Consider the following 18,519-nt stretch of genomic DNA (forward strand, 5'->3'; position numbering starts at 1 on the left):
GAACAATATTGAAATTAATAATAGGCAGTATTGTTTTCAATTTATAATTAGAAATTAGTTAAAGCCAATTATTCAAAGCTAAAAATTGCTTTTTCAACTAATATTGCAAAGCATAAAATTATTTTATTCAAGATAATTTTATTTTTGGTTGACATATGCTTTGTTATTACTAAATTTCTATCAAATAATTTCTATTTTTTATATCAAAGTAGAAATATAAAATAATAATTTATATATCAAACCTATTTCTGATATTTACTTTTTGATTTTAATTATTAAATGAATCCAAAATCAATATTTAATATAAAGAAATTTTAATCATCGCATTTTTCTTTAATCAATATCTTAACAAATTAATTAATTGATGGATTTTTATATTAAATTTTGCAGACTTGATATTAGATTTTTAGGATTTATTAATCAGGTTCATAATAAAAAAAATTTATTTATAATAAAATTAATTCTAAATTTTAAAAATGTTCAAATTTAATAGTAAAACTATATAAAATACACTGTTGTATAAAAGTAAAAATAATTTTCTACTTTAATTTCTAAATAGTTTTGTAAATTTTTAAATTCTTTTAGTAAATGAGCCTAAAAGAAAAGAAATTTTTATCTAACATTTATTAGACATTAATTAATTGAATTTAGATATAATGTAAAACATTTTCAATAATCTCACTAAAACTTTTGTTTTAATTATTTTTACATTATTAAATCTTAATAAATAAGTATTAGCTAGTTTATAAGCTTAAAATAATTATGTTTTCTAAATTTATTCTAAAATAAATTTTGCAAATTTTGAATTTATTTTTAATAAATAAAACTAAAAAAAAAAAATATTTTTTCTCATAATATGAAATTAATTAATTGATGATGTATGTATTTAAAGATACAATAAATATTTCAACAAATTAATTTATATTTCTATTTTAGCAATTTCTTAACTATCTTCATTATTTAAAAATTTTTTTAATTTATTCTCAAGAACGTTTCATTAAATCTTGAAAATGTTCTAAATAAAAAAATCTATTAAAAATCAATTTTTTATTTAAAATTTTTTTAGCCTAAAATAATTTAAGTAATTTATGTATTTATTTATTTAAAAATACTATAAACAGTTTCTATAAAATAGTATATAAAACAAATTAATTAATTAATATCTACAACTTTTAGTTTAATAATTTATGATATTATAAAATCGTATAAAAATAATTTTTAACTATTTTTATAAATTTAAAATAAATACATTTATTGATTGATTTGACCTCAAAATTCATAAGTCTACTTTTTATTTCCAATAGCCTACTTTTCAAATTATAAAATTTTTTCATCCTTTACTTTTCTTTCTAAAGATAATCTATTTAGCATTTCTTTTGTCCTTGAAGATTAGGTCCCTTTAGGTGTATGCTTAAATTTATTCATCCTAAATAATGATATTTTTAAATATTTAATTATATATCTATAAAATAAGGATTACTCTTAGGCTATATTAATATTTGGTTGCTCATAAACTTTGGATTTTTACTCAATAGTGCCAATTATTTTGTCTCTTTTTTAGCTTTCTTCTCTTATCCTCTTTTCTATTTCTAAATTAAAGAAAAAACATTTACTAAATGATAAAAGATAATATTCTATTTACCTTCATCTATTTTTCTCTTTTTCTCTTCAATTATGGCAAATGATTTATTTATGTGGTCTATATTATTAGTTGGTGTGAAAGAGGTTGAGAGGTAATTTATTTGATTAAATTATTCAGGATTTAAACTTATATTTGTCTAAGAAGTATCAGTACATTTTTAATTAAATGCACTTATAGGTGGCTTTAAAGACTACCTTTTTTATCCTAAATTCGGACTTGAATTATCATTTTATGATAACATTGTATTTAATGCTTAGTTTGAAGATACATTTGTGCTGCTATATCTATTACTTTTTGTGCTATTATTTTCAAAGTAGTAATCATATTTGATAAACTACTTACTAGATAAAGGATTTTCAATCTCTATATTTTTCTATCCATTTGATGCAAAAATATTTTCATGCATTGAGTTACTTCTTCCAGATCTCTTAGATTCGAATTCTTCATTAAGATTTTTTCTTGAATTTTAAAAAAATTTAAACTAAATCTAAATAAACTAATTTAAATTATGCTACTTTATAGATGAAATGCAAGTTGAATTATTAAGTAAAGCGTTAGATGGTTAAGTCTAAGAAGAAGATGATGAAGAAGATTATTAAATTGAATACAGCTTACTTTAAGATTTTTTATTTCCATTCAATAACTACTGCTACTAAATATTATAACTGCTTGAATTAGCCATACTATTATTTATTTACTCACTTCCATGGTTTGATGAAAGTCGTTGAGATTAAGGAATTTGCTATTATTAAGGTGTCTTTGGCTATGAATTCAAAAATTTTTGAGATAAAGGTAAAGTTTGTTGTGCATTATTGTTTTGTGTTTATATTTATAAAGGTTATTATTTTTTATTTAAAGGAGAAGTATTTGATGAAGCAAAATTTGGAGAGTTATTATAGGATATTAGATGCTTTTCTTAGCTCTCTTCCTACTGCATAAGTTTTTCTCCTAATTTTTTACTTGAACTTTAATCTACAAAAAATTTTCTATTAGTATCTTAAAATGTTGGCAAAGGTTTTTCGTTTTCATCTGCTCCTCCTTAACCAGTTAATCTGCTCATTTTTTTATTTTGTGTAGGAGTATTTCCATTCACCTAACCTTTAAATAAAAATAATTTCTAAATCAAAAAACTTTTTTCTATTCAAATAAAATATTGTCAGACATAATTTAAAAATTTTTACTTGCAAAGGGCTGACTATCAAGCTATTTTTTTATTTAGGAAACTTAAGAATTCAAATTATTGAAATTCGAATTACATTTCTTTACAATACTATACAACGAGTTGATTTCTGATGCTATTTATTCTGAAAAATGTTAACTTGGGTTATGTAATTACAAGCCAGCAATAGACCCATTAAGCTTTAAAGACTTTATCATTGGTTCCTAAATAGATATTTTATCGTCTAAATTCTAAATATTCTAGATCATATTGTTGCAATTAACTTAAATTAGCTAAATCTCCTGGTCTAATTTCTGAAATTTGAATTTTTTAATAAAGGTAAATCTAATGAAAAAACTAATATACTCCTTATATGGCTTCATACTTTTCCAACCTATTCATGATTGCCTTAAATTTTTCTTCTTAACTTAAAAATTTTTTCTCAAATTGTATTTTTAAATCAAGCATTTTATCTTCAAATTTCTTTATATTTTAAACTAAATTGCTTGTATTTAATAAGTTTCCATTTGTTGGGCTTTTCTCATCCTACGTGATTATTTTTTAATATAATTACAATAATTTTATATTATCAAACAAAGTTACTGTAATATTAGTTCTAGAGGGAGAATTTTTTGAGTTTGAAGGTGTTTATTAAAGGCTTGGCTTCCTTTTAGTGGCTGCTTCAATTTTACTTATCTTTTCTTCAAACTTATTTTAAGTTTATATTATTATAATTAAGCTGGATTGAATATCATATAAATTCAAATATACTTTAGAAAACAGAGAGTCATATAATTCAAATCTCTTTCTAATTGGATCTGCATCAGACTATTCTGTGCGAGATGATTATTGCTGCTAAGCAAATTTAGCTGTTTATTTCATAACCCTAAAATCTAAATAATACTTAAGCTATATTTGTCTAAATTACTTTTAAAGATTTTGTTGATTTAATATTAAGTTATTGTAAAGGTTTCTTGAAGTGTATTTAATTTTTTGAGATTTACTTTGTTTTTAAATTTTAAGAGTCAAATTTTGCTGTATATTAAATATTAAGTACATTAATATTGTATAAATCAAATGAAATAAATAAATAAATTAAAGGGGATTTAACATACTCAATTCAAATTATTGGTGGTATATTCAAAAATTTATTCGTTTGAAACGACCACTAAATTAAATCTTATTAATTTATTTTCCTTTTTGTCTTAACTATAAATTTAATACTCATATTTGAATTTCAGTTGATAGATTAAATTTATATTAATTCAATCCATATCTTTTGCATATTTTAATTATGCTAAATAACTGTATAAAAATTTGTAACATAAATTTAATTTAAAATAAAATTTTTTTTACTGTTAAAATCAGAAAATTAAGTATATTAATATGAATTAAAAGTTAAAACAACAAATAAAAAGTAATATGTAAATAAAAATACTAAATAGAATTATTTAATCTAAATTTTTGATAAAATAATTTCGATTTTTCAAAATTTCTTCTTTTTCTCTGTGGTGGAATAATTATTCAAACTGTTTGATAAAATATTTTTATATGTTTATTTTAAAAATAAAATGAATGTAATTTACTTGGAATTTTCTTAATTTATTTTCTAAGCTGAAAATTGGTAATAGCTTTTTGAGTTGGATTGAGACCTAATTAAATTTTAATTTTCCCTTTAGAGAGTTTGATATTGTTAAACTAAAATTTCATAGTTAAATGCTTATCTGGATAATTCATCGCTGGTTTGCTATTTTAATTTATCTATATATGTCTTTTATTCAGATAGTTTTTCTTCTAGTAAATTAACCCTATTTATTAACGTTTAATTACATGCCAATAGCTCACCATACCCCGTTTAAGTTATTTTTTTAAACATCTCAGAAATTTCATTCTCTGTATCAGATAGTTGCTTCTACAATTTTTCAATTTATACCCTAAAATCTTAATTTTCTCTCTCTAGCATGTATACTTGTCTTTTATAAAGAAGTTCTTTTTCTTAATTATTCTTTCAATAAAATAATTTTTAGAAAGTATAATTTAAAAAAAATAAATTTACTTATTAGATATTTTCCATTTCTATTTAAATAGCATTGTTTTTGACAAGCATTTCTTCGTAATCCTTATTTAAATTGAGTTTCTATAAATCATTTGAAATAAGCTATTATATTTCTTAATTTAGCTTCTCTATTTAGTTTACATACATACTTTTAACCTATCTTAGCATAGTAACCTCAGAGTTAAGTTCTTCATTTAAAAGCTTTTCCTAATAATCTAAATAAATGTTAATATCCCAAAATAAACAAATAGATTTTTACAAGACTGCTTGAGTTCTTCAAATATGATTTTTATCTATTTGACACTATCTTCCATTTAATCAATTATTTTAATTTATTACATTATAAGCTATCATACACTAAATATCTAATTTTTATTTAATTATTCGGAGTAAAATTCAGTAAATAAAAAATATAATTTAAATTATTTTTCATAAATTCATTCCAGAAAAAAAAAAATTAGCAAAAAAAACTATAAATACAAACAATTAATTAATTTTCAAAGAAAAAACAGTAATCAAAAATATAATCCTTTTAAATGAGTTTTTTGAAAAATAAAATATTTTTTTAATTTTTCATTTTATTAAAAACAAAATTAATTGTGAATAAAATCTTTATAAATTTTTTATAATTTAATAAAAATAACTTATTTTATTGTAAGAAGATTTATTATTATTATTAATATGAAAGAGAATAGATATTTATAAATATATTAACTAAATTTTAGTAAATAAATATACTTATTAATATTATTTTTATTTAAATAACTAACTAATTTTTAACTAATAAATCAATTAAGAGGTTTTATTTTATTTCAATCAGATGTAGCTTAAAAAAAGTCAGTCCCTCTAATTACCCTTCTTATTGCTCTTTTTAAGCATGACTTTACTACTTGTTTTTGTTTTTTTAATTAACTTATTTATTTTTAATGATTAAGCTTTCTTTCTTTACACACCACTAGCTATTCTTTCATCTCCTTTTGAATTTATGGATGATTGTGACTAAGATTATGAATTTGATGAAGAGTTTTAAGAAGTGTAACTCTTAACTGAATTTTCCTATTGAATATTATTTTCTTCATCATCATCATCATTTTTTTATTTTTTATTTTTCTTTTTGAAAAGTTTGTTAATTTGAATCATTTTTATTTTATTACTGCTATTTTTTGTTAAGTTTTTGCCTATTATTTAGTTGTTTTTTTGAAAGTTATCTAATTTTTAATTAAAGATTAAATTTATTTTTTTAGATAAAATTATTTTTACTTATTGTATTTATAACTAGTTCATTTTGGAAAGGTAATAAGTCTGCAATAAATTCTTGTGTATTCAAATTATTTATGTCAACTATGGGGAATTCTTTATCAGTGTGAGTTTTATACTTTTCTCTAAATATATCTATATTCTATTTCAGCATTTCAAATTTATATTTTTCTCTTTTATTCACTTATTGACATAATTACTTTAATCTCTCAACTTCAACTATTTTTTATGTGTGTTCATCTTTTAATTTTAATCCTTTTACTGAATTTTTTATACCTCTGCTATTCATGTTTAATTGCTACTCTTAATATTCTCTTTACTAAAAAAAAGTTAAATAAAATAATTAAAATGTTAAAAATACTCTTTGCTAGGACATCTGCTGAGAATAATATTCAAACACAGATTCTCTTTGAATTAAATTAATATCTCCTCCTAATAAAATATAAATTCCTTTGTATTTCATGAGTAATTCATTTCGAAGACATCTAGTACAATAACAATTTCCCTTTTGAAATATATTTTTAATTCATGCTTTTCTTAAAATACTATTTTAATTTTACTTAGCAGAAAGGGCAAAGCCAATCTTACTTATCTTTAATTTCTGAAAGAATTAAATCGTAATTTTATTTTAGACAAGATCTACAGTACATTCTTTTGCAAACCAAATCTCCATCTACTTTTTAGAACATAGTATAGCAGTTTCTTTTTTTGTTGACTTGAGGCTTCTTACTGTTTGTATTGTCAGATTCAACTAAATTAAATAAAATTTCTTTCAAAGCTATTAAAAAAATAATTGTTTACTAAATTAAAATAAGAAGGGATCAGTAACAATATAATTATGGACAGGTATTCCCATAGTAGATGCTTTATACTTGCATTAAAAAAGAATACTCTTTTTAAACAAATGTTTACAGTGATGACATATTTCATACTAATTCATTTTATTTCCAGGTTATTCTTTTTAAGTTATCAAATCCTTAATATTTTTTAGCTTCAATTAGTTTGGCTTATCTCTGTTTTTTTATATATAATTCCATCCTAAAAACTTTATAAAATTATATATATTTTTATTGTTTTTATTTTATAATTTATCTATTTTACGTTGTTTGCTATATGAGAATACAGCGTTTTTTAAGGAATGTTATAAAAAGAAAATAAATTTTAATCTCTTAAAGAGTTCAACTCATCTAATAACTACTCACTTATCCATTCTGCTGAATCATTATAAGCTGACTCAAACCTTAATTCAAATTATGGCTAATTGTATTTGTTTGTGTATCCAGTAATGCATGAAATAGTTTCCGAAAGCTATTTCTTCTCCAATCTTAAAATAGTTTAATGTAAAAATGAAGCCTACAAATTCATATTCTCCATTTTAGCAAAGTGTTTCTCAAGCAAAAGGTGCTTTTGTTCCTCATTATAATCTTTTTGTATGTGAATATTTTCATTTTTAGACTTTGAAAGAATATAATCTGTTTCCAAATATATCATTTGCTACTTACAAAATTCCATTTTAAGTTGCTGCTCTAATCTGAATAAATTATTTTTAAATAAAAAACTTTAATGCCATTTTCTGATATGTGTATTTTTTGATTTTACCTTTAAATATTCTTATGATTTTGTTGATTTATTTATTTTAATTCTTCTTTTAATTTTACAGTTTCCTCCAACAGTTGATCTTCTTCTTCTTGTATTTCTTTGTATAATTATGAGTTTTAAGCAATATTCTAGATAATCTATAGCAATTAGTTTTTTTCATTTTGAAATGCTTCAAGTTAGCTTTAATAACTAGATGAATTTTTAGGAATTTATTTCTTTTTGGTTTGCAATATTTTTTATATGAGAGATTTATCCTTAATATATTGATTAGCAATAAGAAAAGTAATTCTCATATGAAGTAGCAGATTTTCATAGTTTAGATTAGATAAGTCATCATCTTAATACTACCTTTGGACAGATTCATCTAAGATATATTAAACAGCTAGCTAAGCTCTCCAATCGTCCCATTCTAACTCCTAATTGTCAGCTTTTATGAATTTAAAATGAAAAATTATAAAATTTTGTAATTGTTAATTTTTATAAAACAAAATAATTCTAATAAATTCATAAATCAAAAATAATTAGATATATATGAAATAAAAATCCTAAAATTTGATTGGATAATCTTATTTGAGCTCAGATTTTTCATAAAAAATTATATATATCGTTGTTATCTTGATAAATAGAAAAGATAAAGCAAATTTCCCTATTTAGTTTATAAGAAGTGCTCATTAATGTTATGCAATTATTAATGAAACATTAAATTTTTATTATTATTTAAATAAATATTTACGCTCAATAGGAGTATTGAATAAATTTTTTAAATACTCAAGCTTATTTTCATCCTAACTTTGCACTCTCCTTAAATATGTGCTATTGACATGTCTCCAAAATTATCTCATTTAATGATCTGTTTAAGACAATCCTTGTATTTACTAATAATTTATCTAGTAATTAACACTTCGAACTTTCAGAAAATTGCTATTAATTCCAAAAATAAAAGTTAACAAAATAATTTTTCCCATTTTCCATTTTTTTGATTTTTAATATCTTAATAATGCTTAAAATAAACTCTAATACTTTGTAAGTGGATCATATAAATCAAAGTTACTATTTTTTTTATCAAGTTTAATTATTTTTTCGAGTGCATTACGAGAATCATCATCATCCTTTCCTTTTTGATCCTTTTTTTTCTATTATTCTGCATTTGTTTCCTTCACATTTTGTAATTTTGTAATTTCTCCTTTCTCTTTTTTAATATGATTCTTTTTTTTTTATTACTATTGGAGCAATCTTTTTTCTAGTAATTTCTGCTTTAAACGACCCATTTTTTACTTAAAGACTAACGATTGATACGAAACCTAATCTTTGAGCTGTTTTTTGCTATATAACTTATATTTTGTGTAAAAAAGCTTAAAACCTTTTATTATTTACTTATTTTTTTGTTAATTTTAATTTCTAAATGTGTTTGTTTATGTATTTTTTTACTTCAAATTAAAAAGAGATTCTACCTATCTTCAATTATTAATTTATTGTATTAACAATAACATTAATAATACTTTTGATTCCAATTTAAAGCAAGTTCCCTCTATTAAACTTATTTTCAAATTATTTCATGATTTAAACATTTGTAAATACCATAATTTTAAATCTATCAATTCAGTAAATAACTTAAAACCTTATAATTATGATTTAGAATTATTTTGAAAGAGTAAAAGTTATAAATTTAAATACTTTTAATAATTTTATTTGAACAAAAAGACAAAAAGAAAAAACATTTTAAGTCTGTTTTCTTAACAGATTCATTTCTAAATAATTAATTTAAAAGTATGAATTTTTGATCAAATATTTAGCAGGATTAAAATCAAATACTAAAAAAATATCAAAAATTTTATTTTATCTAAATCATTTTTAAAACTATTAAATTTTTTATTTTCATAAATTTTAAATATATTTTTTTTGACTTATTGAAATTTATGAAATAAAAATTTTAATTTTTTTTTCAATATTAAATATTTTAAATAATCTTTTTTGTTTAATATTAAATTTATTTTAGTTAAATGAAATTTGATTATTATATTTTTTATTTTATTCATTGTATATTATAAATTTAAAATTTAATATTTTGAGAGAAATAATTATTTTTATTTTATCATAAGAAACATTAATTGTTACTTTTAATGTAACAAAAATTTTATGAGATCATATTGCATTAGTTAAAAAAGACTTTTACAAGTTTAATAAATATTAAAATAGATTATGAATAAAACTAAAGTCGTCAAAAGAAAAATAGAAAGAATTTAACTTTCTAGAAAAAAAATTTAATTGGTTTCTTACATAAAAAATTTTAAAGATTACAAAAAAAATATAAAAAATAATAAAAATAGATTACACCTAGTTATCCTTAAAACAGGTAGAAATAACACTCAATTCTTTTTATGTATTTAAATAAGTTAAAATATAAAATTTATATATAATATTTTATATTTTTGAGAATTAGTAGTTCAGTGTATGTATTTAAGAATAGAATTAGAGTTTCAATAGCTCGTTTTATGATATTTTTTGAGTTTTATTTACTAACCTACAATTTAAATTCTTTTTTCTATTCTTTCATTTTCAAAATTCTGATCACAAAAATCTGGAAATTTTCTAAAATTTCAAATAATATTAATTTAAGAGTAGGTAAAGTAGTTAATATAAAACTTATTTAGAAATAACAAATAAAATAATAAATAACATTTTGTTTTATATATTCACAATTTAAGCTTGCACAATAGTTGCATATTTTTTAAAAAGCGTATGTTTGAAAAAAACAGAAAAATAGATCTCATATAAAACTCAAGCAATATACAATACATCAAAATGCGTAATCAAAGTGATTAAGATAGATATTCTACAATTAGCTAAAGTACCAATGAAAATACTTTAGAACTTCCAATATAAGGATAAGATGATGATTCATATACCACAGAAAAAGCAAATTAAAAAGAACTAGATTAAGATATATTAAAACATGACAAAAAAGACAAAGAACCACCTAAGAGAGTCAACATATTTGCTTAAAAACATCGCAAAAATCTAATGAGATTTCTTTAGTATTCATGGGAGAACAAAAAATTTTTAATATTTGGAAATATAGGGTTGGTTGTTACATCTGCCTGCTAAATATCTCTACCTTATTTAACAGGTAGAATGGTTGATGTCATAAGCACTGATAAATCTTCTGAAGATCTAACGTAAGCAATTTTAATTTACTATATTATTTAAATAAATATATAGCTATTTTTAACCATTTTATCTTAAATAAATTAAAGAAAATGGGATTTAAATATAATTTATTCAATTTAATAATTTTTTAATAATTCATTTCAATAATTTTCATAAATTAATTAAATAAATAAATAGATGGTTGGCTTTAGCTTTTGTTACTCTAGGAGTGTTTTCAGCTATATTTTCTTTTGTTAGAGGATATTCGTTTAATATACTAGGAGAAAAAGTTATGTTAAAGTTGAGAAGTGAACTTTTTGATAAATTTGTTTAAAAAGATGTTGAATTCTATGATGTAAACAAAAGTGGTGAATTGATGAGTAGAATAACAAGTGACACAGCTATTGTTTAAAGTGCTGCAAGTGACAGCTTATCAATTCTACTTAGAAATATTATTTAGTTTATAGGTAGTTTTATTATACTTTGGATAATTTCTTATGAGTTGACTATGATACTCTTTATAATAGTGCCTCCACTTATAATAGGAATAGCTGTATTTATCAGGTTATTCAAAAAATACTCAAAATTATATCAAGATAAACTTGCTTTGGGTAATTCTTTTGCTAACGAAGCATTTGGTAACATCAGAGTAGTAAAGAGTTTTGCAAGAGAACAGAAAGAGTCTTAAAATTTCTACAAATACATGTAAGATGCTTATGTCTATGGAGAAAAAAAATCACTTCTACATGGATCCTTCTTAGGAATAGTTACTCTTTTAGGAGAAGGAGCAATTTTATGTGTATTATGGTATGGAGGTAAGTTAGTCTTAGAAGGAAAATTAACAACTGGATAACTATCCTCTTTTATCCTTTACACTATTACTCTCTCTACAGGTCTCTTAGCAGTTGGTGGAATTTCTAATTAGATAATTACTGCAGTTGGAGTTTCTGAGAAGTTATTTGAAATGATGGATGTTGAAATATCAATTAAATCAGGAGTAAAAACAAAAAATAGCTTGGAAGGTAATATCTCTTTTGAGAACGTAACCTTCGAGTATCCAACTAAAAAGAATGTTGATGTAAATTAAATTAAACTATAATATTTTCTTATTAATAATTTTTAAAATTAGGTTTTGAAAAATGTAAACTTTGAAGTAAAATAAGGACAAGTAGTTGCTTTAGTAGGAAGTTCTGGGAGCGGTAAATCTAGTACTGTTAGCTTGATTTAAAGATTTTACGATGTTAAATAAGGATTAATTAAATTGGATAATATTGACATTAAATAATACAATATAAATTGGGTTAGAGAATAAATAGGCTATGTTTCTCAAGAGCCTACTTTATTTTCTGGTACACTAAAAGAAAATATAGTTTATGGAGTTAATTCTTATACATAGCAAGATATTGATAAAGCCCTTGAAATGGCCAATGCAAAATAATTTGTTTATGATACTACCATTTTCCCTGATGGTCTTAACACACTAGTAGGAGAAAGAGGTGTCAAGCTATCGGGAGGATAAAAATAAAGAATAGCTATAGCAAGAGCTTTAATTAAAAATCCTAGAATTTTAATATTTGATGAAGCAACTAGCGCTTTAGATGCTGAAAGCGAATACCAAGTATAAAAAGCTATAGACAATCTCATGGTTCATGGCTAAAAGACTATAATTGTAATAGCACATAGATTAAGTACTATTAAAACTGCAGATACAATAATAGTTATATAAGATGGAGAAGTAAAAGAAATAGGAAACCACAAATAGCTGCTATCAATAAAAGATGGATTTTATACTAAACTAATTCAAAGATAAATTTCAGGTGCTGATGAATTAGACTTGCAGTGAGTGAATTTGGAATTTTATATAAATATTTATCTTATAGAAAATAAATAAATAAAAATAAGAAATATCATTTTATTATAAAAAATTGATTAAAAAATAAAAATAAAAATTAACAAATTTAATAAATAATATTAAATTAATTTGATATATTCAAACTATTAATTTTTACATGTCAATATCATAATTTATAGAGGATCTATTAATTATTCATATTTGTATTTCAATTATTTCATTTTTGAAAATAATAATTAAAAATTTATTTTATTTTTAAAATTAACTCATTAGAATATCATGTAATATAATTTCACTTTTTTTAAAGTATTACTTAATTTTTTATTTAATTTAACAATTAGAGTTGAAATAATCAAAATTTATATTCTGATTAAAAATTTTTTTAATGCTAAATAATAAGGATTTGATGTATACTTTAATATTTGTAGATTTTTTTAATTTCTATGTACAGAAATTAAAGTAAAAAAATATATTATATATACGATATTTAATTTTTTATCTTTTTTTAGTTTTTTGCATCTGATTTTAAATAGTTAAGTATTGTGTAGAAGTATTTATTTTCATATTTTTATAATTAGATCTTCTTAAAAATATTTTTAATATGTTAGAAGAAATTCCTTTAAAGTAAAATTAATTTTGAATTTAATTACTAACAAATATTTTATTTTATTTTTATAAAATCAAGTCATAAAAATTATTAAATTAATATTACAGCCATGAAAAATTTATCAATATCTATAAGCTCCTTCGTATTAATTTTTTGATGATATTCAATTGTTAGAAAATTAGACACAAAAATTTATATTAAAAATATATTTTGAAATAATTACAAAAAGAAAAAATTTTAAGATAGCTCATTTCTTAAATTATGGGAAGAAGTAGTAGTAGAAGTAGCAGTAGAGAAGAGAAAAAGAAAAGAAAGAGAGAAAAAGATGATAAAAAAAAGAAGAAATCGAGAAGCAGGTCTAACAAGAAGGATAGCAAAAGAAAAAGGTCAGCTTCAAGAGATAAGAAAAAGAAACGCAGTAGTGAATCAATAGATCATAAAAAAAAGAAAAGCCGTTCTCGAGATAGGAAGAAAAGAAGTCACTCAAAAGATAAAAAGAGAAGACATGATAGGTCAAATAGCAGAAAAAGATAAAAATCAAAAGAAAAAAGCTCTTCTTCTGACAGGGAAAAAAAGGAAAAGCCCGTAGAATTGACCGAAGAATAAAAATTATTGTAAAAGCAAAGAGAAAGACTTGCAAAAATGAAGATGCTAAAATATTTAAATGATGATGAGTCTGAAGATGATGAAAATGATTAACCTATTTAATCAAATAAAAATTTTTAAGCCTAAAGTAATATTGAACAAACGAAGCAAGTAGAATTAGAATAATAATAATAAATCTAATAGGAAACAAATATTAATTCGCAAGTAATATAGCCAATTTAAGATTAATAAAATGATTCTCCCAGAATTTAATTAGAATAGGATCCAATTATGATTTAAATTTAGCAATAAATAGAAGCTTAGGCTAAGAAATAAAGTAACTAAAGCTAAAACAAATAAAATTTAGAAAGCCCAAGTTAACCTTCGATAGAAAATGAAGCAAATAGAGAGCTAGTTGAAAACTAAAATGAATTTGAAGAGGAAATGATTTTAGAAAAAGATACTTCCAAATTTAACAAATAGAAAAATAATTATGTTGAGGATTACTTAAATGAAAATTCTGATAGTGAGGATAATATGTATGGTGAAGAATTTTTTTAAAATGATGCAAAAGAAGAAGAAGAAGAAGTTGGTAATTAAATTTAAAATGACTCTGATGATCTCAAATTTGATAATAGTGATGAAGAAGTAAATAATCTAAGATAAAATGGAAGTTTGAATGGAAATACTAAATTTTATTCTGAAAAATTATAAAAATTATAAATGATGAATCAGCAATAAAATGATGCAGCAGATGACGATGATGTTTTTTTAAGTTTTAATAAATAATAAAATTTAAATCAAGCTAATAGCCAGAAATCAAATGGTAACTTAAATACTAATTAAAGTACCTTAAGTGCCAACAATAACAGCACAATTAAAATATAGACTCTTGATACCTCATAATCAAGTATGAATAAATCTAATTTCACAAACAACAAAACAATCAATTAATAGTAGTTAGTTGAAGAAGAATAAGAATAAGAATCAGATGAAAGTGATCTAGATTTGTATATGAAATAGCTTGAAGGTAATATAAACACTTTTTAGTTATTTTTATTTTATGTTTTATAATATATTATTTTAATATATAGAAGAAGAAAATGCCGCTAAAGGAATATAGACATCATAAAAAAATAGCTCTAGCTAAAATAATACTAAGCCAAAGCAAACTTACATTACCATGGAAGATATTTTCGGTAAATCAAACATTTTTAATTTTAGAAAGTATAAAAATAAATTGAGAAAAAGAAGTCATGCACTGTTATTTTCATAAATAGGTAAAAAGAAATTCAAAGAAGATATTGAAGAAGAAGAAAATGAAGAAGGATAGTCTAATAATGAAGATTTTGGAAATTAGGACAGCAAAAATAAAGTTTATTTTAACGGAGACTCTACTTTTAATTAGCAAAAAATTTAAGAAGAAGAGGAAGAGGGAGATTAGGATGAGGATGATGAGGAATAAGATAAATTTTACTAAGCTTTCAAGGAATAATTGCTTAAAACAAAGCAAGAAAAGCTCAAAGATAATAAAGGAGCCTTAATGATGGATGAAGAATAAGAGAAAGAAGAGGAGAGAGAGGCCTTTTTTGATCCAGAAAACGGTGAGAGCAAAGAAGACTACATGGAAAGACTTAAAAAGGAAGCTTAAAAAAAGGAATTAAAGCCTATTGATTATAATGAAGATGAATTAGAACATTTCTAGAAGAATTTTTATATTGAAAGCAAAGAAATTTCTCAGATGACTGAGGATGAAGTAAAAATTTATAGAGAAAACTTAGGTGAGATCCAAGTTAAAGGATAAGAAGTTCCTCGTCCTATAAAATCATGGCTTTAATCTGGTTTAAGTGATAGAATATTAGAAGTTCTAATTGAAAAGAAAAAGTATGATAAACCTTTTCCTATTTAATGCTAAAGTCTACCTGTAATTATGAGTGGAAGAGATATGATAGGTAATTAATTAATTTATTTATTTATTCATTTTTGCTAATTTTTATAAGTAATAGCAGTAGTATAATAGAATCAAGCTTTAAATTAAAAAACAAACATACTACTTAATTAATTGCTATCAACACCTTTTTTAAATATTTTGTTTTTATTTTTCTGATTGAATTTTTTATTTTTCAGATTTTCTACGTGAGTAGGCCAAGTCTAAAGATAGTAGATCTCATAATAATTAAACAATATGATCGATATACAAGAAAGAAAAAGCGTATTGAAATAAATATAAGCATAAGGATTTGTTTTTGTTTGGCAGAATCATTTATTTGTTTCATTAAAAATGTCTTTTTCATTATATCCTTAATTTTATATTTTTATATTATTCTAATAGGTATTGCAGAAACAGGTAGTGGTAAAACACTCGCCTATTTACTTCCTATGATTCGTCACGTATCTGCCCAAAGACCTCTATAAGAAGGTGATGGACCTATAGGGTTAATTCTTGTTCCAACAAGAGAGTTAGCTACTTAGATATATCTTGAAGCTAAACCTTTCTTAAAAGCTTATAAATATGAGATAGTTGCTGTTTTTGGAGGAACTGGCATTAAAGGATAACTTTCTGAATTAAAAAGAGGTTGTGAAATCGTAGTTGCTACTCCTGGTAGACTTATAGATGTACTCACTACTTCAAATGGCAAAATAACTAACTTGAAAAGAATAACAATGGTAGTCATTGATGAGGCAGATAGAATGTTTGATTTAGGTTTTGAACCTTAAATTGCAAAGATTCTAGCAACAACTCGTCCTGATAAGTAAACTGTGCTATTTTCTGCAACTTTCCCAAAAAATGTAGAGAATTTAGCCAAAAAATTAATGAGACACAAGCCAGTAGAAGTTGTTGTAGGTGCAAGAGGATAGGCTTGCACAAATATTACTTAATTAATAGAAATAAGAGATGAATCTACACGTTTGTTTAGATTATTAGAACTATTAGGTATTTATACTGAATAGGGTTAAGTTATAATTTTCGTTGATAAATAAATCGAAGTTGATTTTTTGTATCAAGAATTACGTTCTAGATATTACATTCCTACAATTTTGCATGCAGGTAATAGATCAATTTACTTAACAGATCAATTTAATAAACATTTTATTTATTTATATTTAAATAGGTGTTGATGCTGAAGATAGAGTGAATAATTTACTTGATTTCAGAAAAGGAATTTACAAAATACTTATAGCAACCTCTTTAAGTAGCAGGTAATTAATTAGGTTTTTTTGTTACTTATTAATTTAAAACTATTTTATTAACTAATAGAGGGTTGGATGTAAAAAATGTAGTTTTGGTAGTAAACTACAAATGTCCTAACCATATAGAAGATTACATCCATAGAATTGGAAGAACTGGTAGAGCAGGAAATAAGGGTACTGCTGTAACTTTCATAGGTCCTGAGGAGGTATTTCATTTTTTAAAAATTAATTTTGACTATTAATTCAATTAACTTTCAATTATTTAATTTAAGTAAAATTGATTTTTATGTTTCATTTTTATTTTTTAAATAATATAGGACAAATATAGCTTAGATCTTATTAAGGCTTTAAAGAGAAGTGACCAAAAAGTTCCTGAGGAGCTTTTGAGAATGGGAGAGGAATTTAAGAAAAAAGTGAAAATGGGTGAGGCTAAGATTTATAATAATGCAAATATGTAAGGTAAAGGCTTTAATTTTGATGAAGAAGAAAGAGATAAAATGAATTAGATGAAGTATGAATAAAAGAAATTCTTAGCACTCTAAATGGGTCTCGATATAGAAGAAAGAGATGACGATTTTGTTTTTAAGAAAGCTTAAGAAGAAAGTGCAAAAGATAAAAAGGATAAGGATGAATTAACCTTCTAACAAAAGCTTCATATTGTAAAAACTCAAGATGAGTATAAAGATATTAGGGAAGAACTATTTTCTAAAGCAAGTGAAATTGCAAATTAGAAAAAGCTTCTAGGATGCGGCGATGATGAAATTAAAAAGGCAATAGAAGATGTTTTCAAAAAAGGTTTAGAAAATTTCATACCAAGTACTAAGAATATAGATTAAGGTAAGATCAAAATTGCAAAAATGCTTTAAGAATTCGAAAAGTCTAATGATATTGCCAATAATATTTGTTTTGAAGAGATCGAAATTAACGATTACCCAGAAAATGCAAGAAAAGCTGTAACTAAAAGAGATTTCCAAGATAGAATCTATCTCCAAACAGGCTGCCTTGTCGTTTAAAAGGGTATTTATGTTGAAATAGGCAAGAAAGTTTAACCAGGTTTCTAGAAACTATATTTAAGAATTGAAGGAGATTCCGAATACTAAGTACGTATGGCTTATAGGGATATCAAAGCAGAGTTAGAAGAAAAATCTATCAAAATACACGAAAGAGGAGGTGCACAGCAAGGAAGATTCACAATCCCATGAGATAATCAATCCATCTTGCCCTCTTTTTTTATTTCTTTTAATAACCTAAATACTCAATTAAAAAATAAATATTTCATTTAAAAAATTTGTTTTAATTGCATAATCCATCCATTTTTAATTAACAAAATTCTATTGTTTTGAAACAATTAATGTAAAATTATTATATTCTATATTCAATAAAAAAAAAATATTTTTGTTTTATGATTAAATTTTTTATTTGT

At 22.7% G+C, this 18,519-nt stretch overlaps 5 protein-coding genes across 5 annotated transcripts; 2 read left to right on the forward strand and 3 right to left on the reverse strand. All coding sequences in view use genetic code 6, as the record gives it.

The window, feature by feature from the left end:
• Window positions 1-1,269: 1,269 nt before the first annotated feature.
• Window positions 1,270-3,836, reverse strand: TTHERM_000420398 (hypothetical protein; the record flags this gene model as incomplete). The annotated part of the gene is made up of 8 exons (XM_012799363.1): window positions 3,573-3,836; window positions 3,405-3,509; window positions 3,168-3,347; window positions 2,824-3,115; window positions 2,158-2,740; window positions 1,643-2,100; window positions 1,481-1,589; window positions 1,270-1,426 (listed from the first exon to the last, which is right to left on the reverse strand). The coding sequence occupies exons 1-8, from the start codon at window positions 3,681-3,683 to the stop codon at window positions 1,270-1,272; spliced, it is 1,995 nt and encodes a 664-aa protein (XP_012654817.1). The 5' UTR covers window positions 3,684-3,836.
• Window positions 3,837-4,325: 489 nt separating this feature from the next.
• TTHERM_000420399 (hypothetical protein) lies at window positions 4,326-5,290 on the reverse strand (the record flags this gene model as incomplete). The annotated part of the gene is made up of 4 exons (XM_012799364.1): window positions 4,326-4,330; window positions 4,388-4,806; window positions 4,858-5,072; window positions 5,117-5,290. The coding sequence occupies 4 exons, from the start codon at window positions 5,288-5,290 to the stop codon at window positions 4,326-4,328; spliced, it is 813 nt and encodes a 270-aa protein (XP_012654818.1).
• Window positions 5,291-5,694: 404 nt separating this feature from the next.
• Window positions 5,695-8,981, reverse strand: TTHERM_00420400 (monoamine-oxidase A repressor R1 zinc-finger protein; the record flags this gene model as incomplete). Its single annotated transcript, XM_001033295.3, has 9 exons — window positions 5,695-6,065; window positions 6,118-6,433; window positions 6,476-6,619; window positions 6,675-6,865; window positions 6,916-7,159; window positions 7,216-7,645; window positions 7,714-8,140; window positions 8,447-8,634; window positions 8,734-8,981. 9 exons carry the CDS (start codon window positions 8,979-8,981, stop codon window positions 5,695-5,697), a joined length of 2,559 nt encoding a protein of 852 aa, XP_001033295.3.
• Window positions 8,982-10,452: 1,471 nt separating this feature from the next.
• Window positions 10,453-12,703, forward strand: TTHERM_00420410 (ABC-type multidrug transport system, ATPase and permease component; the record flags this gene model as incomplete). Its single annotated transcript, XM_001033296.3, has 3 exons — window positions 10,453-10,889; window positions 11,059-11,938; window positions 11,990-12,703. 3 exons carry the CDS (start codon window positions 10,453-10,455, stop codon window positions 12,701-12,703), a joined length of 2,031 nt encoding a protein of 676 aa, XP_001033296.2.
• Window positions 12,704-13,983: 1,280 nt separating this feature from the next.
• TTHERM_00420420 (DEAD/DEAH-box helicase) lies at window positions 13,984-18,298 on the forward strand (the record flags this gene model as incomplete). Its single annotated transcript, XM_001033297.2, has 8 exons — window positions 13,984-14,052; window positions 14,109-14,934; window positions 14,999-15,103; window positions 15,185-15,856; window positions 16,237-16,953; window positions 17,018-17,105; window positions 17,164-17,302; window positions 17,414-18,298. 8 exons carry the CDS (start codon window positions 13,984-13,986, stop codon window positions 18,296-18,298), a joined length of 3,501 nt encoding a protein of 1,166 aa, XP_001033297.2.
• Window positions 18,299-18,519: the final 221 nt, after the last annotated feature.

The sequence above is a fragment of the Tetrahymena thermophila genome (genome assembly GCF_000189635.1).
Source record: "Tetrahymena thermophila SB210 genomic scaffold scf_8254475, whole genome shotgun sequence".
NCBI classification, from domain to species: Eukaryota; Ciliophora; class Oligohymenophorea; order Hymenostomatida; family Tetrahymenidae; genus Tetrahymena; species Tetrahymena thermophila.